The sequence below is a fragment of the Gallus gallus genome, chromosome 22 (genome assembly GCF_016699485.2).
Source record: "Gallus gallus isolate bGalGal1 chromosome 22, bGalGal1.mat.broiler.GRCg7b, whole genome shotgun sequence".
Lineage (NCBI taxonomy): Eukaryota > Metazoa > Chordata > Aves > Galliformes > Phasianidae > Gallus > Gallus gallus.
This window is the reverse complement of record NC_052553.1, coordinates 881,354-905,413: the sequence shown is the minus strand read 5'-3', so window position 1 is coordinate 905,413 and position 24,060 is coordinate 881,354. Positions and strand designations below refer to the sequence as shown.

Sequence of the window (24,060 nt, the reverse complement as noted above, 5' to 3'; positions counted from 1 at the left end):
CCTGTATATATTCTGGAAAAATATGCAACAGTTCAAAGCAAGTGGGGAAAAAGCAGAATTGCTAGAAAGCACGAGCATGTCCCATAACACTGGTGTGTGGAATATTGACTTTCTAGGCAAACATGAGGATGCCATTGCAGTGCCTTGCTCCTGTGAGCTGCTGTGTGTCAGTCTAAACTGTGTTTATTCTCTCATATGTTCTGATGTTAAGCTAGGAGAAAATCTTTCACGTAAACCTCTGGCACTACTCGATGCGTGCTTGGAAAGCTCCATCTCAGTGCTTTTGATGTTAATTCTATGCTTTTTTTTTCTGCTGCCCACAGAACAAAATTTTTATCTACCGTGGCAAGGAGTACGAAAGAAGGGAAGACTTCAACCTGAAACTCCTCACCCAGTTTCCTAGCGCTGAGAAGATGACCAGCACTGCCCCTCCAGGAGAGGAGATCAAATCTTCTCCTAAACAGTGTATCTTTTGGTTCTAAAATGCTTTGACACACTCAAGATCTTTCTCCTTCCTAGAGTTATAGAATTAGTAGACAACAGATCAGTAAGCAAGGGGTTTACTGTTCCAGGAGAACCTTGAAGCAGACACAGTGCATGAAAATGAGATGATCCAGAACTGTAATGGTCAACTTAGACAGGGAGACGACTTGCTGTTGTGGGAGTTAAATGCGTTGCTGTTGGAGTGAGAGCTTTGCATGTTGCACAGGAGGATTTCTTGTACCCATCTCTCAAGCAAGTAGTGCTAACTGCTGTGCTGTGTGTGTGATCTCCTTGGTATGTCCAGGTGGAAGACATAAATTACAGGCAGTGGAGGTGGGAGGAAGGAGGTATGCTGTCCTCTTGCTTGCAGTTCACTAGCTTTTATGAAATGCCTGTTTGTTTTTTTCCCTCCTATAAATCACTTTGTAAGAAATGTGAAATGATTTTTTTATTCTGATGAAAGTTGTTGGCTGAGCAGCCCTCCTTTCCTTTTATCCCTTTGTGCTGGTGGAACAGTGTGCTGCTTAGGTGTAACATCTTCTTTCTCTTACTTCTGAGCTTGCCCAAGTGCAATTGAGTGAAGATGCTTCAAACTCTTCCGTTTGTAACTTCTAGACTATGTCAGATATGCTCCTGGAGGACACATGTTAGTGAGCACCAAGCTGCCAGGCTTCTGGCCTGTGTTGTACAGGCCAGACTAGAGAATCTGATGGTCTACTTTGGCCTTAAAAGTCTGTGTACAAAGACGCATCTCAAGCAGTGATACCAGATGCTTCCCTTGCACTAAGCCTGCCAAGCACTCAATCCACATAGGAAATTAAAATTCATTCAAGACCAAACTTGGTATCAAAAAATGCCTTCTCTGTTGCTGCTTTGTTTCAGCTACTTCCTTTGCATCTGTTTGTGTTTGTTCTAATGGTTTCGGCTCGAGACGATCCTGAACTGCAAAATTTGGATCCAGATCTGAACTCTTCCAAAAGTTTGGGGGTGTTTGGTTCCGGGTCTTTGGCATAGCCCCATTATAAAGGGGAGCAGCTGCATAGCTTGGATGTGGTACAGGTTCATCTCGGACTCTTACAAACACCATCTGAAAAGATGAGAGGTTTGAGTGCCCAAATCCCTGTTATGTTAGGCAGGGCTTGAAGGTTCTGTAGTTTGTTTTAATTTCATGTTTGCTTGGTTTTATACTGGAAACCTCCTTGGTCTTGGGCTCTTTTTAACTTCTGCTTGTAATCTGTTTCCCTGCTGTTGTATGATATAATGCCCTGTGCTTCCTTTGGTTGTTTCATAACAGTGTACTGGAGCTAATTAAGCTGTACACCATCTCAGGGAATGCCTGCACACACAAACTGGCCTCTCTTCCACCAGTTTGGAGCTAGAAGCTGTATAGGATGCTTAGCAATGGCACAAAGCCCAAGCTAATAAGCTCTCCAGAGAGAAGGAGTATACTAGCTTGGGCTCAGTGCTTGATCGGCTGTAGCTGTGTGGTTTTGGGTCAGACTTGGCAGGTACCCAGCTGGCTCTTCAAAGCGGGCAGAATGACCTCGCCTTTGCTTTCAGAATACCATATAGACATATCCATGGTGGAATAAAGGATGTAAGGGGCTACCCCGTCCACCAGTAAAACGTGGCCACTTCAGTGTGGGATTGGCAGGTGATTCACTGAAATGGTCTATTAACGTGAGCCAAACTGTCTGTACTTCACTTTTCCATACAGATTTTTACTTACACAAAGCCTTCAGTGCAGTCCTTAAGACAGAATATTGCAGGAATAACATTGTGCTTGGGGATTCTGTGACTAATTTGTCTTGAATTTCTGTTAAGGTTCACAGATGTAAAAGGTGAAGATGGTACAGGTGTTCACTGATGAAAAACAACTAGCTTTATTGATCTAGAAATTGCTTGGGCAGCATTTTCACTGTCCTGGAAGAATCTGACAAATAATTGGGCAGGTAGAGGGAAGAGATGGATGCATGCATTACAGAACCTTGTACAGAATCCTGTTTTCCTGTCCCTGAGGTAGAAATCTTTAGCACCCAGGCTTCTCATGCATTTCACCAGGGGAATTTAAGTAGTTGGTAGCATTCATTTAGCCCTTATCTTTCAGGGCATTTAGTTCATGGGTAGCATACTGACCACAACAAGCAATATAATTTCTGTTATAGTTGGTGAACACTAAGTATTTCTCTTCAAACATGACAAGAGCACAGGGAATTGTTGAGGAATCTGATGTTTGATCAAAACAGAGAGGGCACTTTTTTCCCTTCTTCCCTTTTCCCCAATGAATTTGTACTTTTTCATCCTTAACTATAGCGTCTCAGATGTGCAGTGCTTTATAGTGAAGCCTGTGATGAATCTGCCACCTAATTATAAAGACAAACCTGTTCCTGAGCAGATCTTAAAGTAATTTCTGTTCCTTTTCTCTCAACATTTCCTCTGTGTTTTTCTCAGTGTAGTCACAAGATGGGATGTCTTTTTGTCTCATGCAAATTTGTATCCTGGTCCAGTTTAAACTTCATTATTTTTTGAGGGGCAACAGAAGAACAGGGATGTAAGGAAGGTGGGTGGTGAGAAAACTCATTATTGTCTCTGCTTCCTTGTAGCTACTACAGAGCAAATGAGGTACAGCAGTTCACACACTCGCGACCATTCAGAAAAGGAGAAAAGGATCCAGAGAATGAATTTGCTGTGAGTCTTCCAGTTTTATTGCCAGCTGCCCCAGTGCTCTGTGCTATATGTGAACAATTTTGTGCATTTGCTTATTCTGCCAGTGGTGTTTTGAACGGCACTCCAACCATTTTTCTTTCACCTGTGGCAGTGGAGGTTGGCTATTAAGATGTGGGAGGAACAAAGGGCTACTCTTCATGTTGACTGCAGTCTTTATGCAAAGATAATGTGATATGCTGAGGTATTCTGTACCTGTGCTCAAATCCTTGATGTAGGATCCACAAATACTGTGTTTTTTAACCAGAACATTCTACAGAGTGTGGTCTGGTGCCTGCTATTGCCTGCATGTGATGTAGCTGTCCTGAAGGATGCCAGTGTTTGACTATGAATGATCAGCTCAACTTCAGGCCAACTTTTAAGATATGCAGTGGAGACTGAGCTTTGGGTGTAGTTTAATAGCATATTTCCTTGCTGCCTGTGAGGCATTCTCTGGCTCATGTGTAGTGGTTGGGCATATTGCATACAACTCTGGCTAAATGCACCATAATCATCCCCCTAGTAGTGGTCTACGTGGAGGACTGCAGCCTTCTTCTGCCTATGCTGATACTCTTTGTTGCCAAAACCACCAGGTTCCATCCCAGTCAATGAAAATGAATGTCACTGTGTAAATCCTGCCAGCTTAGTGCTGGAAACCCATGTTCCATGCTCTAGTGCAGAAGAGGATTGAATTGCAAGACTTTGTTTTGTTAACATCTTGTAATTTTTTCCTTCTAGACGATGTGGATAGAAAGGACAACCTACACGACAGCCTATTCGTTTCCAGGCATCCTCAAGTGGTTTGAAGTCAGGCAGATTTCAACAGTGAGTTCTGCATATGGGTTGTTTTTCACCCTCTGTGATCTTTCATGGAATGAAGTCTTGCAACACTCAGGACTCCACCGATGGAAGGGCACACCAATAATTTGTCTTCTCCTGTTTTCTCCCAGGAAGAGATCAGCCCATTGGAGAACGCCATAGAAACAATGGAGCTCACCAATGAGAAAATCAGCAACATTGTCCAACAACATATCTGGGACCGGAGCCTTCCCGTGCACCCTCTCTCCATGCTCCTCAATGGGATTGTGGACCCGGCGGTCATGGGGGGATACACCAACTACGAAAAGGTCTTCTTCACATCTATCTGTAGCTCAGTTTGACTCCCTCAGGATTGGAGGTCTGGGTTGAAGCATGGGACATCAAAGTTCAGTTTTCAGCAGTTACTCAGATGTAGCGTTGAGTGTTTCAGTGTTATGTTTTAGTGGTGTGTACTGCCCCAAAGTTAAGGAATAGTCTTCCTCTTTGGGGCCATATTTACATTGGTGGTAATAATGTGGCCCTACCTTGTGGGAGCGTGGTGAGGTGCTTAGCCCAACAAGCAGTGCAAGTCCCAGAAACAGCAGCCAAACAGCTAACATTTCTCCATTAATACAGAAAGGAAAGGTAAGTGAGGATTGTTCTGTCCAGCAAATAATCTCTCATTACAGTGTTGCAGAAAAGAGCATGTATTTCAGGTAAAAAAAGAAAAAAAAAAAAGAAAAGGAATGTTTCCCCTCCATGTTTATTCAGTTACTCAGTTGACATGGTGTGTGTTCCTTTCTTCTGTGATGTTAACTTAAGCTGTTTATTCCCAATATTTAGCTGTGATCTCCCAAGCACGAAATGCATTGCTTATTTCACTGAACTGAATGGATGGTGTTAAAAGATGTTTAATTCTTCTCAAACGTGTTGCAGTCACACAAAATGAAGTGAAAAAGTTAAATAGGAGAGGGTCTGGAATATCTGGGGTATAACTAGAGCTGCATACTTCACCAGCAGTGAATTTGGCCCTGAATCCTCCCATTTCATGAATTAAGGTTGACATAAAGTTTAGAGTTACAAAAGTGGGAAAGCAGTTAAAACTAGAAAACACAAAGTATCTGTAACCACATCTGGAAATACTCATTTCTGGTTCACATTTTCCTATTTCAACTAGAGATCACTGCAGAACATTTGGCTTTTGTGGGCGGCTAAAAACTTAAGTTTTAATTATTTCATTGTAGCCAAAAGCCGAAGTCTGCATTTTTAACATGTGCCTTCTTGCAATAATTAAACACTTTCAAGAAAAATCCATTGGGACCTACCAGCAGCCCTTCCCTGGGCTCACCTCCTCTTGACATCAGCCCTTTACTGAATCCTATCTCTAGGCCTATAAACACTTGTGCATGCAGTCCAGTTAATGGAATGCAGAACTTCGAAATACATGCAAAGGCTGAAATAGATCAGAGAGCACATTTTGAAACCAAGTGAAAGATTATGAGGGATTTTATCTAGGAAGAGGAAAAGGAAATTGTTTTGGCTGGGAATTGGGATTTCAGTGTGATACATTTCAGTGCGATGCTCTGTGGCACACAGTGTGAATTGGCACAGTTTTAGGATTTCAGTCCAGGGGAGTCTATATGTGTTTGTTCAGCTTTTAAACCGTTGCCACATTCTGTTGGTCTGAAGGTAGATGCATGGGAAGTGTGGACGAAGGGTGCTGAACTACAAATCAGAATCTCAACAGTCTTATTTCTACTGACTCTTGGTAGCAAATCCCATTTAAGTGTTGCACTTCAGGACTGAAATGCTAGATCTCAATGAATCCATAGGGAACAGATGGTCTGTTCACCTTTCTGAGACTCCAGTTATTTGCATATCTTTGTGTACTGTAGGTCACTGAGTGCTAAAAACAGAGTGAGAACACTAAGACTGATTCTGCTGCTTGTGTTTGGGTGACAAGTAATATAGGTTTGATTATTCAAGCCAACACCAGTAGAGCGGAGTTTTGTAACTTACCAATTTTCACTGACAATATAATGAAATCTTCATTGAAGAGCTGGCTCTGCAACCAGCATCATGTGTAAGCCATCTTCTCCCTTCGTTTCAGGCCTTTTTCACAGAGAAATATCTTCAAGAGCATCCTGAAGATCAAGATAAAATTGAACTGCTTAAGCAATTGATCGCTCTACAGGTACCACGTTGGCAAAGATAGAGATGCACTATGTATGAGTGCAGGTGTTTTTCCAGCATCGTTTTTGGAGAGAGGACATGCAACTAGATACTATGAGAGCAATGTGTAGAATTGGTTTTTATTTTAAGAGCAGTCATATTCGAAAACTGTGGTCTAGAATGTTCCATGTACGCTTAACAAAACATTTATTAACTTTTCCTGAAGTCATTGGGCCTAATGTTTTCTCAGTCTGACCATTGAAAGTTGTCTGTTTCCGTCTGCATAGCAATGAAAAATTGCCCTAAGTTTGCACATCTGTAAATGGCTCCACAGACCAATTGTGTATACCTCTGTTACAGCAGAGTGCAGTTAAAGCTGCTTCATAGTCACACAGCTCTGGAAGCTGAGTTGTGATGCTTGAATGTTTAACATGCGATGTTTTCCAAAGCAGAACATGGAACCTGAGTATGGAAGAGGGAACTGTTGATGTAGATGGGGTTCATATTTCTTGGTAATACACCCACACAACTCAAATAGACGGTCAGGTTATTGTAGTATCACAAGTTATGAGTCAGTAACTGAAGACTTTGATTGCTTTTTTGTCCTCTGCAAACTTAAAACATACTGATTCAAGTCCTTTGCTTGTATCTGAGATGTATGACGTGCATAGAAGATTCTTTGCCCTTTCATATCTTTATGTTGTTCCTCCTCTCAGATGCCACTGTTAGCAGAGGGAATAAGAATCCATGGTGAGAAGCTGACAGAGCAGCTGAAGCCTCTGCACGACAGACTGACAGCCTGCTTCAAAGAGCTGAAGAAGAAGGTGGAGAAGCAGTATGGTGTGATAACTTTGGTAAGCACAGTCTGATGTTTTGCCTGGAAGAAACACAGCTCTGCCCATACAGCTTCTGAATTCACGTTGTGTGATTTGTCATGGGTGTGTTTCTCTGCAGCCTCCCTCCCTGACCGAAAGGAAACCAAGCAGGTCAGGCTCTGTTGTGTTGCCGTACATCATGTCTTCCACTCTGAGACGGCTCTCTGTCACATCTGTGGCCTCTTCTGTGGTCTCTACGTCTTCCACATCATCTGATAGCACTTCCTCCAGGCCAGGTTCAGATGGGTGAGTAGTCAGCCTTTGCATGGGGAAATGCCTTTGCTAGAATGGATTTGTTTCTTTCAAAAGATGAGATTTTCTGATGTAATTAGAAAAACCTGATCTAGTAGCAGATCTGGAGGTTGGTGGCCCTGCCTGTGGCCATCTTGGTGATCCTTGGGGTCCCTTCCAACTCAGGCCATTCTGTCATTCTGTGAATTAGTTACTCTTAAAATGAATGGCAGGCTTAATCATAAAATGCCTGTCTGGCTCCCTCTGCAAGTGGATCACACTCTGTCTTAAAAAAAAAAAGAGTAATACTCAAAATTGCTCAAACAACTTAAGAGCACAAATCGCACTGGAAATCCCATGGTCCTGGTTCAGTTTTTCGTGGTAACCTGTTCTGCAAAATAAGAGAAAATGGCTTTTTGACAGCACATGAAATGTCTGATGATGGAATAATATTTTGTGTTTTTTCACTCCTTTGGGTGGGCTGAAGATCTATTCTGGAGCCTCTCTTGGAAAGAAGAATATCAACAGCTTCCAGAGCTGAGGAACTGCCAGCGAAAGAAGATGGTGATAACAGGATTTGCAAACTGAAGCGGAAGGAGTGGAGTATCAGCAAGTCTCAGGTTATTGTGGAGAAGGAGCCAGAGATGGAACTGACTTCCAAAATGGTAACGCAACAACAAGAGAATAGCAATAATAAAATCCCAGCAGGAGATTTGTGTTTCCATTCCTTTCAGCCATGCTTGTCATTAAATAATAGGAGGGGTTCAAATACCAAAAGCCTTGGTCATCTGAGTAATTCCTGCTTTTTTATTTGGAATATTTGTGTCACAGACCAAACTGCAGTTCGACTTAAAGTACAAAAACTGGAAGTATGAGGCGCTGATGTTTCATCTCAGTGCTCTCATTTCTTCTAGGAGACGGAGGACTCCAGTGCACTCAGAGCTATGTAGAATTGTTCTGTTTGTATTGGAGCAAGTAGATATTGCTAGCCCACACAAAAATGCAGCTGGCAAGCCAGATGTTCAGCTGCTGTCAGTCAGCATCACTGCACAAATCAAATGTACTGCATCAGTTTGGTAGTTTGGGGAGATGAAAAAAGATGGTCTGGTCATTAGCTTGGCACTTTGAAAAACAGGTTTTCCAAGTCTGCACTGTGCTCCAGACCTGCATGAGAGCAGAGTGTTTGTTCCTTCAGAAAGGTTTTTGCAAAAGAGGAATAAAAGAGAGTTATACCCCTACAGCTAAGACTGTGTTGCACTGTCAGTGAGTATGCAATAATGAGGCTTGTTAGTATTTAAGCTGGTGGCTCAGTGACAGTGATTTGACATAACACAAGTTGTATAAATAAAAACTCATCAGCTTTTCTGATTACCTTGACCAGATCTCAGGTGGATCTGGCAGGAATGCGTTATGTTGCCATAGATTGAGGAATTCTCATCAAATCTGAGTGATGCTGCCAGCACTTGGGGTCTGCAGGGTATTTCTGAAAAAGGGGAAGTGTGGTTCCAGCATCTTGCCATTTGGTGTTGATAGGAAAATCCGGGATTATAAATATCAGTGATTTGGGAAGCCTGGCCCTCTGCCTTTGGAAATGGTGCCGTTGAATTAAATGGTTTTAACCCACAAATTGTGATGTCAGCTGCTGATTGCTTCATTAAGTAAAGCTAGATGGAAAGTTTCTGGCGGAAAGCCTGTTTTATTGACTGGTTCCCCAGGACAGTAAGGCATGTGTGTGCAAGACTTTGCTTTGCAGAGAGCTGAGAGATGCAAACCAGAACACCCACCCACCCTTCTCACCATCTCTCTGAGGGTGTGTGTTGCATGTGTGATCAGCTTACTGAAGTATACGAGCAGTTAAGGGTTATACTCACGCTGAAAAACGTTGCAAAGTACACAGAAAGCTTTCTTTATAGCTGGTTTGTTCCATGTCTGCGTAGTGCAGCACAGGAATCAGGCAGAGTGATTTTATGCAGCTCTTGAATAAGCTGTGTGGGAGCTAGAAAGCCAGAGGGAACCAAAGGCTTACTGTATGTCCATCAGCTTTGGGCTCTGTTTGTTTTATATTCACTGCACACCAATGTGTGCTCCCTTCTGTGCAGTGAGAATTGCTCAGTGATAACTGATCTCCGAGAGTTCAGTGAGTTTAATTACATATGGAAGCATGACAGCCTTCTCTGTAAAGCAGTAAATAATATTTAAAGGGACTTGGATATGTTCAGGACTCTCCAGTCCATGTTCAGAAAGAATAGATTTCACCTCTGTCTACTTGGCTGGAATGTCCTTTTGGCTGCCTCTATGTTCAGGCATGCAGTGCTGTTAGGAAACTTGGGCACTGGGATTGAGGTGGAATTCAGATGGCTGAGTGAAGCTTTTGATGTTTCTTGCCTTACTGACACGTTTAATTAATAGCACTGTGAGGAGGCAGGTTTGCTAATTGGAGGCACTCTGTATCAAGCTGGCCAAAGCATCGCCTGTCACTGCAGTTACCACCAAGCTGAATGTGGTGTTTGGTTGTCCACCTATGGGCCTCTGCACAGCTGTACCACTTGTGACAGTTGGAGTGGTTCAGTTTACCCCTTGGCATCAGTATGTAGATGTCATTACAGCTATTCGACAGTCAGCTGGCCAAGGTTTTGGGAAGAGGTCCTCAGAGATGCTGGGTGCCAGCTCTTCTTTGAACTGGCTGTAGGTTTCCTTCCCTGGCATCTTCCTTTTTTACTGTATAGGCTGATGTCATGAAAAACAATTTAATATTGCTACCCATTTCCTGAGGTCCCAGAGAATTCTGAACGTGTCACAGGAGCACAGTGGGTGCCTTCTGACATGGCTTAGGCAGAGCTGTGGTTTCACCTGAATGCACCTTTCTCTCTTACACGGAGCTCTCCTGGAGCACGTTGGTGCCTTTGTGACAGGTCTGATGATCTGATACGTGTGCAGCAGCTTTGCTGACTTCTAAAGGCTTTGTTTACTCTTTGTTTTAAGCAGAGCACGTCAGGAAAAGCTCAAAGGCCAAAGAGTCTTCAGTTAGGAGACAACAGGCTGACTTTGCTTCAGAGTTCTTCTCTCCAACAGTCAACGCCTCTCAGCCCACCACCCATAACTCCCAAAACCCCAAGAACCCACAGTAAGTTCTGTAATACAGCAATTGAGTGGTATGGGTTAATGGAACTTTGCTGAGGTCACCTCACTGCGAAAGGAGGGAGGGAAGTCAGTCAAGTGGGATGATAACAGCACGTACTATTAGAACACCTGTAGTGAATCCACTAAAGGGAACCGCATCGATGCTGCGTGGTCGCTTTGTTTGGTTTCTGAGCAGGTCTCTGGTTGAATAAAAGCCCTACAGGCTTTGTTAAACATTTCAAAGGATATACTGCTCCGCAGCTTGGGCACTCGTCCAGTTAATGTTACACTTGAAGGAAGAGTTTATCTTGAAGAATTATCAAACTGAGTAATTTGCAGTTACCTCCACTAGGCTGTGTCATTAATTCTGAAGCAACATATGAATATATGACCAAGGTAAAAATGCAGCTGTGTTCTCACCACTGATGGCTTCCTTGCTGTTCTTCGTGTTAAGTTTCTCACTCTACTGCTCTGTTTCTTAAATGGATAGAAAACCATATGTAGGATCTTCTTCTTACGTGGATATAAATTCAGAATCCAATGTTTCTGAGTAATGAAGTGAAGAGCATAAAACTTGCATGGGAGGTTTAAAACAAAAACTACTTATTGGGGTAAGGGAGTAGGGAGGAGGGAACCAGGAATACAAACAAATGTAGGAATAATACGTAAAGAGAGATCTGTGAAAGGAACACAGAACCTCATAGTGAGCAGTTTTAATTGCCATGAGTAGCAGGAGAGCTTCCCAAGAGTTCTTCTGAAGTTTGAGTACTTATCTACCCCATCAACCGGAGTTAAAATCAAAGTGAATTCTCAGGTTGAGGCCCTGGCTGAAAGGAAACCCCAGTGAACATTGCAGATGTGATAATGGATTCAATTTTCTGTTCTCTCAGGCATGCATTTTTCACATAAGCTTACATTCATTTGATGGAGACAGAATTCTTTGGGGCATTCTGAACTTCAGGGAGATAAAACTTTGATTCTTCTTTGACATCTCTGTTCAGATTTGGCTGCTAGAACAAATACATGGTCAATTCATTTCCCCACTCCTTTTCCTCCTACTTTAATGTCTTGTCTTTCTGTTCTTCTAGGTTTTCCCTCATTGCAGTCGGATGGATTGCCAGCTGCTAGCCTGCAGAGCACCCCACCCCCACCTCCGCCCAAGAGCAAACCCTATGAGAATAGCAACCCGAGGAACTCTGTGGAGGTAAGAAAATGAGAGCTGACATTTCTCTGGAAGGCAGCATTTGAGAAAGACACCAGTGGAATTTTCCAAGCTGCTTCTCGGATGGTGCTGCTTGGAACTTGTCTGATCGTTTTACTGCTTCGCCCCCTGAAACCACAGAAGAATAAGAAGTTTTGAGGGAGGGCTGTCGAATGCAGCCTTGTTTTCAAGTGGTGACTGTGCTGTCTTTGATAAGGTAAACTGTGGGGGGGTGGAGCAGAGAATAGTTTCCAAAACACGATCAACAGGTAAAATAGTACAGTATTCTGGTCCTGAAAAAGAGCTTATATACTGTCAGGGAGATGGATTTGTGGAAATATTCCACCTTGTGCCCTGTGCAGAGTAAGTCAGGCACCCCAAATCTTTACACTGGCTTCTGTTTGTAGTCAAAGTGTTTTCACTATATGCCTTCCTGATCCATAAGTCACACGTATTACATATTCAAAGGATTATGTGAGAACAAGGTTACATTGCATAATTGAGTCTTCTGCTCTTGTATGGGGATCTTTTGTGGTCATTTGGGGAGGTATCCCACTCCTGGCTTCATCCATATTTGGCACAAGGGCACTTAATCTCTTCTGATTGGTTCCTGTCTCAGATTTGTGCCTCATCTCAGGAATGTCTGTCCTTTTAGTTTCTTATTTATGGCATTCTTGGGTCTTTGAAAAGAAACATCCCATCTTGGGAAGGTTGTTTATCGTAGAAAAGCAACACATCTGGAACTCAAAGCAGAGCTTCAACCTTGAGTAAAATGCCTCAGCCAGGCAAAAATGTCAGATAATCAGCTTTGGAGACATCAGTTGTGTCAAAATTATTTCACCATCCCATGAAATGTTGCTGCTTCTGATATGAATGTAGTTGCTTTCCACTGTGCAGCTCAGTTCCTCTTGGAGCTGTGACAGCAATGTCTTTCCCAGTGCTACTTACGAAGGAGATTTGTGGAGTACCTAAGTAACAAGATATGGATTTTCACCAAAAATAGTGAATTTGAAGAGTGGTGACACTTGCCAAATATTTTACTTCCACATCACAGAAAGACAGCGCAGCAGTCGATCCTTTATTTCTCAGTGACAATGGCATAAAGTCTTGAAATGTGGGATTAGTGGGAGGATTTCTGTTCAGATCTTCATTTGTAAATAGTCTGTTCTACTCAGAAGGGGCATTGTAACTGATGTAGGTGGTGTGGGTGGCGGAAATGTGCCAGCCCTGGGGATGCTGTGGGAGTTGCTGGTTCAAGAGGATTAATGAAAGAGCCCCCTTCCCTTGAGCCTTGTAAGGAAACTAATTACTAACATGCTCTGGCTCACAACGTTGACCTTGGCTTATAGCCAAATGGGATGGATTTGAAGGGCTGTAAAGAGAGATTGTAGAAGTGTTTTCTGAAGTGTTTTGCTCCTTTTGCCGTTGATGTAAAGTTGAGTGTCTCCTCATTTGGTTGAAATAATCATGAAATCTTGGCGGTTTCAGCTAAGCAAGGGGTGAACCACGTGAGTTCCTTCTTCACCTGGCCTTCACTTTTCATGTGTTTCCAGGATGTGTGTTGAAACAAGCAAAAGGCCAACTTGAAAGGACCCATTCAATGTGGTTTTGTGCAAGAGCAACAAGCATTCCACAACTCCATGTGTTGGGCAGGAAGGCTGTGGCTTGTTTTAGCAGAACTTTCTGTTTGCTGCCATTTTATGGAGTTAGTTGCACCGTTCTGATTTGGAAGCATTTTACATCCCTTCGGTGTGTGGTGCCCTTCACTGAGAGGGCAGTACAGCAAGATAAAAATAGTTGGGTTTTGAAACCCTGAGAAATGGATTTATTTCCATCTTGCTGATAAAACTTTGGGGCCGGGCAAATAACTGACTCAGTCAGGCTGTGGGTCAGGAGCAAGTAAAGCGTATTTACCACTAAGGATTCCTCAAACAACTAAGACATATCTGTTTTATTACCTCTGGGGGATGTGCCCTTCTTTGCCCCTCTCACCGATCGCATGAAGCACTGAGAGGATGAATCCAGAGATGTGATCCTGAAAGAACAATCAAGAGGCACTGGAGTTTTTGCTCTGCTTCTGTTTGGTCAAGCAAAATGTCTTTACTTGCCTGGTAATGGTTTTATTTTTCTTGTGTGTTTTCGTTTATCTCCTCAGGTTGCCCCACCACTACCAAGCAGACGTGAATCCAAACCTCCCCCTCCACCCCCAAAAACCAGAAAATCCAGCGTCCTCTCTTCAGAGCAAGGATTGCAATGAGGATTATTACTTGTTTGTCTAACAGCGAGTACCTAAGAGAGATGGCTGCTTTCTCTTCACTACTGGGGTTTTCTACCCTAAAGACTAGTCATCTCAGTTGCCATTCCATTCACTTCCATCGAAGTTGTCCCTGGGAAATAGCAAAAAGAACCCTTAGTGCAACTGTATTCCCAACTTCTGGTGTATCTTTCCAATAATGAGACACTAATCACAGAAGGGAAGAAGTCAGCCTACTGGAATTCTTACATTAGCCTTGTCTATCCTGAATCTTTTCACTGATGCAATTTCTGCAGCTTGTTCCAAGTGTAAAACTATCACAGTAGTGATTTGAAACCAGTGCTTAACCGAGGTGAGCCACACCAGTAATGAGATGTGTTCTGCAGTATTTTCACATGGTGGGTTGATTACAACTTTATGCTGAAGCACAAATCCCTCCTTCTGTCACTGTAGTCAAGCCCTGATTTGCATGAAGTGAGACGGATCGCAGCCATGCGATGTCAGGTGTTGGTGTGTGATGTGTGGTCTCCTAAGATTCGTGATTGCAGGCAGAGACCTGAGCATTGTTAGCAGGGTAAGAGACCTCTTTTCTGCTACTCATCATATGTATTTAAGATGAAGTGCAGACGTTCTGCCTTACACAGTCTCTGCTCAAGTAGTGGCAGTTGCTCACTCCCAATGGAGAGTTTAGGTTTGACGGTACTTAATCATAGTTTCACTGTTGATTCTGGTTTTAACACTACAGAGCAGTTGATATCCCTTCCTTCGTTGTTTTGCTACTTTGTTTTGCATCTGGGACAAAGACTTCATCTTCGTACTTCTTGAATAGGGTGTAGAAAGTGACTTTTCTCCTGTGAATGTCTCAGAATGGATAGAGGTTGTGTTGATACCAGCTCTGTATTGATACCAGCAATTTGGGGAGGTTGGAGTGTGTACTGTAACACTTACTTTGGCTGGCCAGATCCTCACAAATAGAAATAAACATCATCCTCCTTCCCCCCCCTCCCCATTTAGGGCAGTACTTGCACTTTGTTTTGTAGTCTCCCTTGGTCTGAGTTGTTCACAGCTACTAGACTTTAAGGAACCACTTGGATCTGGGATGTGTGGAAGACTTGACAATCAACCACCATGCTTCCTATTGCTTGGATTATTCCAGCTCTGCAGCTTTCCTTTCCTTGGAGAACGAGATAATTATATTATTTATAAGTGTGCTATTAATCTGCTTAATGATTCTCTTTTAGTTATTTATTTCTTGCTCTCTCAGGATGTCAACATCAGTCTTTTCATTTTATTTATTCTGAAGAAGAAAAACGTCCTGATCTTGGGTTTTAACCTTTTCAAGTTCCTGCCTTTCCTCGCAGCTCTATAGCAACCAAAGATAGAGCACAAATATCATATGGACCACATGGGCCTTGTGCAGCTCTTAAGCCAGAAGGAAGTTAATTGAAAGTTGTCTTGCAGTGTGCATTTGAGGTCTGTTTTACCACAGAATGATCTGGCTCACTCCAGCAATAGCTTCAGCAGCTCTTTCTTGCTGTGTGGAGCAGGACCTTCCTAAACTCCCTGTTTCAGAACTCATTCCTTGTGAGGAACTTCACTGTTGTGTTTTCAAGCAGCATAATCACAACTTTCTTCTGCATCCCCCCAGAGCTGTCACTGCCACTTGGTGCCACATTTATTTCTTCCAGCAAACAATATTGCTTGCTACCTGTCCCTGTCATTAAGCTCCCAATTGTTGGATATCATTTATGGAGATGCATTTAAAGCCCCGCTGGGGAAGTTGCTCACAAGATACCGTTTGTTTTTTGTTTTGCTGTGGCTTGTTTCTTTTTTACAGACCACAGATGCACCCATCTTCTGCTCACGTGACTTAAATGAGTTGTATTGCCTTGCTGAAGAACTGAAGTTGTTTGAGATAGGCTTTAATGAGGTTTAAACTCTTTTTCAGATAAAAAAGAAAGAAACGCTATTCTGGCTATGAGGACCAAAGTTGCCCTTTCTCTTGTTCTTATGTGTTCCTTTGCCTTCCGTGTGACTCCAGTTAAGGAAACCTGCAGCAGCTGCATTTATTTTGCTACATGAATGGCTCTGCAAACAGATTGCACTCATTAAAGGGTCAAATCAGATTCCCATCACAGAGCAGGATGGAGGCGTTGGGGAAGTTGCACTGCAGTCACAGTTGTGCTCACTATAGCTCACATGCAATTGTCTTCTGGGCTGTTGCCTTCTCAGGGGAAATCTTTGAAACCTTTCTGGACAACCTGAGCATGTTTCAATGCCTCTGCAGTGCATTGTAGTTCTTGTCAGCTCTGCATTACATTCCTGACCACAGATGCTGCCTGACTGGAACACCACAGGGTTTTCTCATCCTTCATTTTTGTCCCCTTCTCCCTCTTCTTGTAAGCACCGTCTCCTTTCTGCTGCTGTTGCACACAAACTAAAGGATCCTCTGAAACTCTTTGCTTGAACAAGAACTTCTTTTCTTCAGCCAGAGATTCGTTAAGGCAGAGCTGTAGGGTGAGGTGGGAGTGATAGAAACCTATACCTTTACACCACCTTTTGTAACCCAGTGCCTTGCCTTTGTATCTGCCTGTTCCCTCATTCTGAGGTGCTTTTCCTTTCCAGAGCAGGTTTGCTTTTAACTCCTTTGGTAAGGCAGCAGGAACCTCAGCTAGTGGCTTCTCATGGGCTGACAGCACAGTGGTCTGGTTTGGTTCTTTCAACTCTAAGTGGCATTTGAGTCATAATTCCCTGCCTTTCTGATCTGCTTTATCAACTTCAACTTGTAGGTGTACCTTGTGCAGCCAGTGGGTATTTTTCCTGCACCAGGGAGCTTAGCCCATGCAAAAAGACCTCACTGGGGGAAGCCTGACCTTGGGAGTAGTTCTTCAGCCTATCTTTAATGTCCCCTTACACGATGCTTTTGAACTTTGAGGACATTTGGTTCTGCCTGTTAGTCTGGGTCTGTTGCTTTGTAATCTCTTTTTTCCTCATTTGTTTCCTGTTCCTATGATTACAAACCAGTTGTACAAACAGAATACCTAGCACATAAGTGGTTAATTATCCTCTCCCTCCCTCCCTTGGCTCATGCCTCTATCAGCCACTGGGAATTGGAACCCAGTAGCTGCCTCTCCTGGTGCTGGTCCTGGTGCTGATGATGCCCACATTCCCAAATAGGTGGGGAGAAGCAGGGCAGTGGCAAAACCCCACCCCAGTGTTCAGCAGGGCCTGAAACAAGCCTTTCATTTTCATCTTCAGCTATTACTACAGAGCCAGCAGTGGGGATGCTGTCTCCCCATAGCTCTCCCTCGCCCCATCCCACCTGGAGGCTCCTTGGCACTGCTCATGGTGCACTCTCTGCAGCTCATTCCTTTCTTCTCATTGTGGTGGTTGACACTGTGAGACCTCACTGCAAGGAAAGGAGCAGCTGATGCTGAACTACAGAGCAAGGAAATCTCCCTTCCCAAAATATTGTGCAAATCTTCTACTCCAACAGTTGAAGACTGGGGGGATTTTTATTCTTTCTTAGCATTATTGTTGTTCTGCGGCCTGTTGGAAGTGCTGGGAACTCTTCCTTCCCTTTTTCTTGCCTTTGGGCAATCTAACTCGCAGGTAGGAGCTGAGTGTTCTTCAGTGTATTACTGACTGTGAAGAGTTCTGTTCTTAGCTGATACAAGTCAGCAGAGCCTACATAGAGCTACACAATGGGATTTCTGTGCCGTGACAGAGTGATGTGGGCCTTCATTTGGGCCAGTTTTGGAAAACAGCGTTGTCCTCAGCATTGGGTTTTTAAAAGCAATTGGGCATTTAAGTGTGTGAGTAAGCACAGGGCCATACCGGTTTTAATTAAGGAGAATTTAGTGCAAAATCCCACCAGACCCCTGATATAAAATAAATAAACAAATACAATGTTCTGCTCTTTGCTACAAGTTCTGATATTTAATCTTCAGAGACTGTTTAAGATCTCACTGCTTCGTTTTCAAGATGAGAATTCGCTTTCCACATCACTTAAATGACTTTGGGCACATCACTCAATGTCATCGAAAGCATAGGACTGAAAATGGGAGTCCCAGACTGACCCGTGACGGTGATCTCCACGTAGCAGAAGTGAAAGCAAACGGTGGCATTAATACAGAGCTCCTAGCTTTGAATAAAATCAAGTTCAATATGCAGTCTGCAGAGGAGACCTGATCTGAATCCCATCTCAAATCCATGCTGTTCACAACTAGTGTTGAATTTCAAGTCATAGAGAGGATTTTTGTCTTTCTTTAGAGAAGTACACTCAACACTTACTTGTTTTCTGGAGCTTTTAATTAAAACTCGTCACGCTGTGATAAATTCCTTTAAAAATGTTACAGGCTCTAATCCGCATCAGGGAAGAGAGGAACAGACAGCTTTCCATTTCAGTGGATTATTGGATTAGGAAAGGACACCGATTCCACTGAGAGCAGCTCTGTGATCTGCAGCAGCAGAAATACCATTGTGTGTATGTAGCAGTTGTTGAGAACCTGTGTCCAATCCCCACCACACTGTGCAGCCCATGAGCAGCAGGTTGGACTTGTAGTGATAATGGCTGGGATTTCCTCTCCTTATTTATTTTTATAATTGTAAATGGAAATGAGAAGTTTTGAGATGTCTGTAACTTAACTGTAACCTTTTCCTAAAATGTAAAAACATTCCTGACTACTACTGCTATCATTTTTTGGTTTCTTTTAATTAAAAACTTCTGTATCTTATGTTTACTGTTGCAGAGTACGTTATCTAGTGGAATGGTGTGAGCTGTTCCTGGGACCACATTGATGTGATTTCATTTATTGCATGGTAGGAGGTGGGCTGTTCAGAAGCACGTGAGGTTCTCCTAATTCTGCTCCTGTTAACGTTCTCATTAATCTTCACAATGCATTGTAGAGTGTATTTAACTGGTTTTAACATGAAGACGGATATCCCAGTTGGAGCAGAGCAAGGTTCCTGGCGTGGTGTGACCCCAGTATCCATGGTGGCAATGGAAGTAGTTGTTCCCTGTTGGTACTATAAAGGTTTTACTGACATGATGAACCACAGGACATGTTTGTCTTGAGTTCAGGAGAACATGGCTGTTGTGTAACACATCCTTGTTAACATTTTGAGATCCTGGGTGTGACAGTTCAGTTATGAAACAGCAACCTCTACAGACTGCAAATCCTTTTTTCCTCTTTTCATCTTCTGCAGTTGAAGCAGCAGAAAATACAGCTTTTAAACTGGCTCTGAAGGAAGGGTAGGAGCTAAGCATGGGGAAGGGAGGCTGCATCTCTCTGAGTAAATGGCATAGGATTCACTAAGTCTGTAAAGCAAGGTGTATACATTTTTGTTTGTGTTTTTTTTAACTGTATTAACTGTTGTAAAGTTTGTAAATACCTTTTTAATATAAATGTAGTTTTTATGCGTGAACCAGTAAAAAAAAATGAAGCATACAAAAGTCTTTCATGTGTGGTCTACTGCTGTGTGAGCAGAATTCCATTCCAGCAGTAAAATTATTTGTAATTTATAATGAAGTTGTATTACTGTTGTGATCAGACAATGTCCAGGCACTGTGCAAAGGTGTGAAACAAAAGCTGTCATGGCCAAGTTTTCATTATAGAATGCAAAGCCAACCCCATAGAGCTGATTCCCCACCATTGGACTACGTGTTCTCTTTTACCTACAAGCGAGTCATCTTGACAACGGTATCTTCCACTATTCCCAACTAATTACACAGTATTTATTCACATATTGCAATCAAAGCAGAGGCAGGAAGAACTGTTTTCAACATTGCTTTGAAATTTTATTCTGGGTTTGTTGATGGTGTTGTGGATTTAAATCTCCTTTCTTCTGGCTTCTCCTTCGATCAGGCTTGCCTGTAAGCACACACCATATACTATTATAAAAGAGAAGAAAGAACTTTGATGATGGAATTTTAAAGCCTGCTCAGATGCTAACGTGTTCCTATTGAGGTCTCCTTTGGAAGGAGGATTAGAATGACATAAATCTGACCCGACGTGATCTCTCTGCCACCTGCCCATGGATCTGATCATGCAGTATAATGTAACTGACACTTATAATAGCCCTTTTCATCCCAAAGTGCGTGACCAGCTTTACATCTGTTAAGGGGCCCACCGCCGCAGCAGCTCTTAGAGGGCAGCCCAGCAGCTGCAAAACACTCAGTTTTGGCATGAACTTACACAAAGCATCACTGTGCAAAATGTCTCCGTCAACGTAAGCAGCTGGCCAAGACACCAAGGACAAGAAAAGCTGTGCTTGCAGAAGTGTTACAGAGTGGGACAGTTGTCCTCTTCCCATCTCTGTATACCTTAGTGCTTTTTGAATGGAAACAGAGTTCCTGTGTCACATCCTGCTGGATCTGGTCTCCTATTTGTGCATCTATTTATGTTGTTCCCTCGGAATTGAAAGCCCAAGGTGTTTTGGGTAGAGGCACTCATTTGGGTAAAGGTGCTCAGCATGTTCTTGTTTCCCTTTTGTATCTCAGCTCAGTGCATCTCTGTGCTCACTACCAGCAACTCCAGGAAGTGATGAAGGCAACCTGAAAAGTCGTTTCCATGGGCTGGTCCGTTTCCTGACACCTCCCCTCTCATTGCATGATGCTCCCGTGTCAACTTCAGGAATGTGTTAATGTTGGAAAACCTACATCTGGAAAAGCTTTAATTTGTTTGCAGTATCATTAAGCAGCTAGAAGTAAGAAGGCTGCACATTTCAGGCTATAGCACAGGAGCAAGATATGCCAAGTTTGAGTGTATTCAGAGGTGAGAGTTACGTCATTGAAATTTTTGGTTTGGGCTTCAAAAATTAATTGGAGATGGAGTGTTTCAACTTTAGGACAACTCAGAGATATCTCCTGGAAAGTGAGGACCATCTGGGCAGATCAAGGTGCTGATAGATTGTTTGAAGAGCACTCTCCTGCTTGAGAGTGTCGTTTCTGTGGCAGATCGTATGTATGTGAAGTCTCTGCTGTCACTGCATTAGAGCATCTAATGGAAAATACATTTCCCAGTCCGGGGACCTTGGGAGCAGCACTTCCATATGGCTCAATCCTTCAGCTGGCAATGAGTGCCTTTGAAGTTAAGCATCTGCGAATGCTGCCTACATTTGTATGAAGGAAGTCCGTGCTTGACTTTATTTTGGTTTTAATTCAGTAAGTAATGGCGTAATTACAGTGGGAGCATCGAGATTGATGTGGTCATATTCTTGGACATACCTGAGAGTGATGCAAAGCTGGGAGTGCCACATGTGAACTAAGCTTTCCTGCCTCTTCTCCCCCACCACTCACACCCGTCCACCCCGTGCTTTCCCAGCCTGGACTGGTCTGAGATTTTCCCACAGCAATAAGAGAAAAACCACGTTACTTACCATGGTTTCCTTCAGATCACTCAGCCTGGGATGCTGGTAAGAGCCAGGGCATTCAGCCTTCTGCCCTTCTCCTAGACTTTCCATTTCGTTTGCGATCTGAATGGGGAATAAACACAGCCTTCATGAAAACAGATTTTGCTCCTAAGGCAAATCTCCCCAGGTTAAAGGTGAAGTTTCCACTGCACAGTTGTATTTACCTCTTCCCTACATGCTACGCATGTGCTCTAACAGCTGTAGAATGTTGGAACTGTAGTTACAAGGGAATGCATGTGAAATATTAGGAAGCATAAAAAAAGCCATTGGTGGACAGAACCTTTCCCATCTGCTTTGTGGTTTGAGTCCTTTAGTGAAGCGCTGGCCATCGAATCCCACACCAGCTGCCATTGCCACATTCTCATGGAAGTGGATGGACGTTGTCACAAAGCAGCTGATCAGAAGGGCAGCTCAAACAAGGGACGGTGAAATCAGTTTTGACCTGGAATCAGATTTCCGTCCCTCCTTTCAAGCAAACTGCTGAAGCTTTCTGTCTGCCACAGAAGCACTGCTGTGTGTGCAAGGCTCTCAACTGTCACCGTACTGCCACAGCACGATCTGCTTTCCAGGTCCTACTTGACAGAAAGTCTACATGTGTATGTGAATAATACACACGTGTTGAGAGAGAGAGACTCCTGGTAGTCTGATACTGCCATATGGCTTTTTGCTTGCATCTAGTACAGATAAGGCATCATAGCAAAAACGAGAGCTGCTTTACAGTCCTGAACTTACCTCTTGAAATGATTCCACTAGATTTTCAGCGTTCCTTTTTCCTCCTGGTTGCAGGCCATAAGACCAGTGTTGAGCCAAGCAGATTGCCACAGATGCGGTGAACAGGAGGACACCGACCAAGATCTTCCTGGACTTCTCCATTCTGTGATGAGAGAACAAAGCTTGTTTCTGATCCTGTGTCATCACAGCTCAACTTTTATCTTACAGAATCATGGGAAAGCTTCTGGAGTGGACTTTCAGCTCTGACCTCCTGCACCCCGGTGGCACTGTGCCTTCGCGTGGGTCACAGCTGCGTTCTGAGCCCCTCAAAGCTCATCACAAAGAGATCTGACATCCGAGACATTTGGATAGAGATCTAAATTAGGATTTTTAAGCGGCCTTTCAGAGCTTTAGAAATGCCTGAGCCTCAAAGGTTCAGTGAAAATCCCTGCTGATATTTGACAGACGGGTTCGGTGCAGCCAGTTTCTGTTCTAAGAAGTGCTCTTTGCAGTGCTTTCTACTGCAGGTTCCTTCCAGTGCAAGCATCTATAAGGACTGAAAAGGTGAAATGGATATGGCGTGCTGTTCAAGCACATTACCTGTTTGCTGAGAGAGGCTGCAGAATCGCTCCAACTCTTCCCCGCTGGAAAATGTCCTGTGAGTTGGCTTGTTGTCTCCCTTTATATCCAGCCACCCCACCACCAAACCTTTCACAGCAGGTAATGCCACCTCATTCTACCCTACGGACTGCAATTTTGTTCTTAAAGTTGCTGTCCTGTAGTGAAGAAGTAAAGCACATAATTGGAGCAGCTGGGTGTAGCTATTACCTGCAGCTGTTTTCTCTCGGAGCCATAGAGCTTACAGCTTTCCTCTTAAGAGGCTGTAAAGCTGACGTTCAAACCTAGCTGGCTGCTGTTGCCCCATGGAAAATCCATGGTCTTTCAATGGCTTCTGGTTTTTTATAAGCAAAAGCTCTTGGGTGGGTTTGAATTTCTGAAGAGTGCCTTGCAGGAGTTGAAATGGATGAGGAATTTGGTTTATTCTCTGTATATCAGACCTGAAGGAAACAGACCTTCAGTGTACAAACAGGAGGTTGCACAAACACGTGGCATTTTGTATGCTGTTCTAAAAGTCGTTAATGCTTAAATAAAAATGCCTTCGTGTTCTGTGCTCCATAAAATGCAAAGCAGTACTAAATGGATCAGATAAGACATGATTATGAGATTGTGAACGTGCTGAGGAAGGGGCTCTCCTGCTTGAATAGGACCCTCTATATATATGTATATGGAGAATCCTATTCGTATGTATATATATGTATATACAGATACGCACATGTGTGGGTGTGTGAAGTTAGGCATCAAAACACTTTTGGAGCTTTTTTGTTCTTGAGACTTTGTGCACTGCAGGTCTTGAAGAGGTTGTGGTAGCAATCTGCATTCAGAAGTCAAATTCAATAATTTTGATGGCAGAAACCTGAGTTTTTTATCCACCTGCCACTGTTTTGACTTGCTCTGCACTGTTTTATGTGCAATTGGGTGTATCATATTTAGTGGTCTTTAAACATCCTCTCTTCCTGCCCCCGTGACCTCTTTGAGATTAATGGATTAAATGTAATTTAATAAGTAAATCGTTGAAGGAGGATTTAGTGACTTTAGCAAAGAGTAATTCTCCATGCTGTAATGCTCCTACTCACAACAAGAGGAGCCAGCAGTAGTTCAGCTGATAAACTGATCAAGCTGTGAAAATAGTTGGTTTCAGTGGGAGAAAGGTTATCTTAGCGTAGGCAGATCACTTGAGAAGGGAGATTTTCTTTTTTATGACTGCTTCCTTCCCTGCTCTGCCTAGCAGAAATTAAGGTTATTACAAAGGAAACAGAAGATTTTGCTCATCCTGAAAGATGGCATTTAAAGAAGGGAAGGGGCCTGTTTAGCCAGGTAATTGCACCTCTTATTAACCCACCTTCTGAAGCCAAGTCTGCCAACCTGCCCTTGCTGTCTGCCAGCAGCTGTGCTTCTCAGTGGGTCTCCTTAGAGCTGCTCCTGAAGCACATCAGGAAGGAACCACAGTGGTGAGCAAGCTGTTCTTGTCTTGTGTTCAG

The 24,060-nt window shown here is 43.2% G+C and overlaps 2 protein-coding genes across 5 annotated transcripts in view; one reads left to right on the top strand and one right to left on the bottom strand.

Moving 5' to 3' along the window:
- DOCK5 (dedicator of cytokinesis 5) overlaps positions 1-18,573 on the top strand; it is a 112,262-nt gene extending 93,689 nt beyond the window's left edge. For 3 of the 4 annotated variants that reach the window (XM_040651614.2, XM_046903398.1, XM_004947557.5), the window contains 12 exons: positions 324-465; positions 2,805-2,886; positions 3,087-3,171; positions 3,925-4,011; positions 4,137-4,313; positions 6,095-6,178; positions 6,873-7,010; positions 7,111-7,277; positions 7,750-7,927; positions 10,245-10,386; positions 11,471-11,586; positions 13,739-18,573. In XM_040651614.2, the coding sequence (XP_040507548.1) occupies positions 324-465; positions 2,805-2,886; positions 3,087-3,171; positions 3,925-4,011; positions 4,137-4,313; positions 6,095-6,178; positions 6,873-7,010; positions 7,111-7,277; positions 7,750-7,927; positions 10,245-10,386; positions 11,471-11,586; positions 13,739-13,840 (1,500 nt within the window). In that variant the 3' untranslated portion in view covers positions 13,841-18,573. The remainder of the gene's footprint in view (positions 1-323; positions 466-2,804; positions 2,887-3,086; positions 3,172-3,924; positions 4,012-4,136; positions 4,314-6,094; positions 6,179-6,872; positions 7,011-7,110; positions 7,278-7,749; positions 7,928-10,244; positions 10,387-11,470; positions 11,587-13,738) is intronic. The other variant, XM_417678.7, reaches the window with a different exon arrangement.
- Positions 18,574-19,610: 1,037 nt separating this feature from the next.
- On the bottom strand, positions 19,611-22,614 carry GNRH1 (gonadotropin releasing hormone 1). Its single transcript, NM_001080877.1, is given in 4 exon segments — positions 19,611-19,710; positions 21,218-21,313; positions 21,983-22,124; positions 22,562-22,614. Coding segments are annotated over 3 exon segments (279 nt in total). The 5' UTR covers position 22,124; positions 22,562-22,614; the 3' UTR covers positions 19,611-19,668.
- Positions 22,615-24,060: the final 1,446 nt, after the last annotated feature.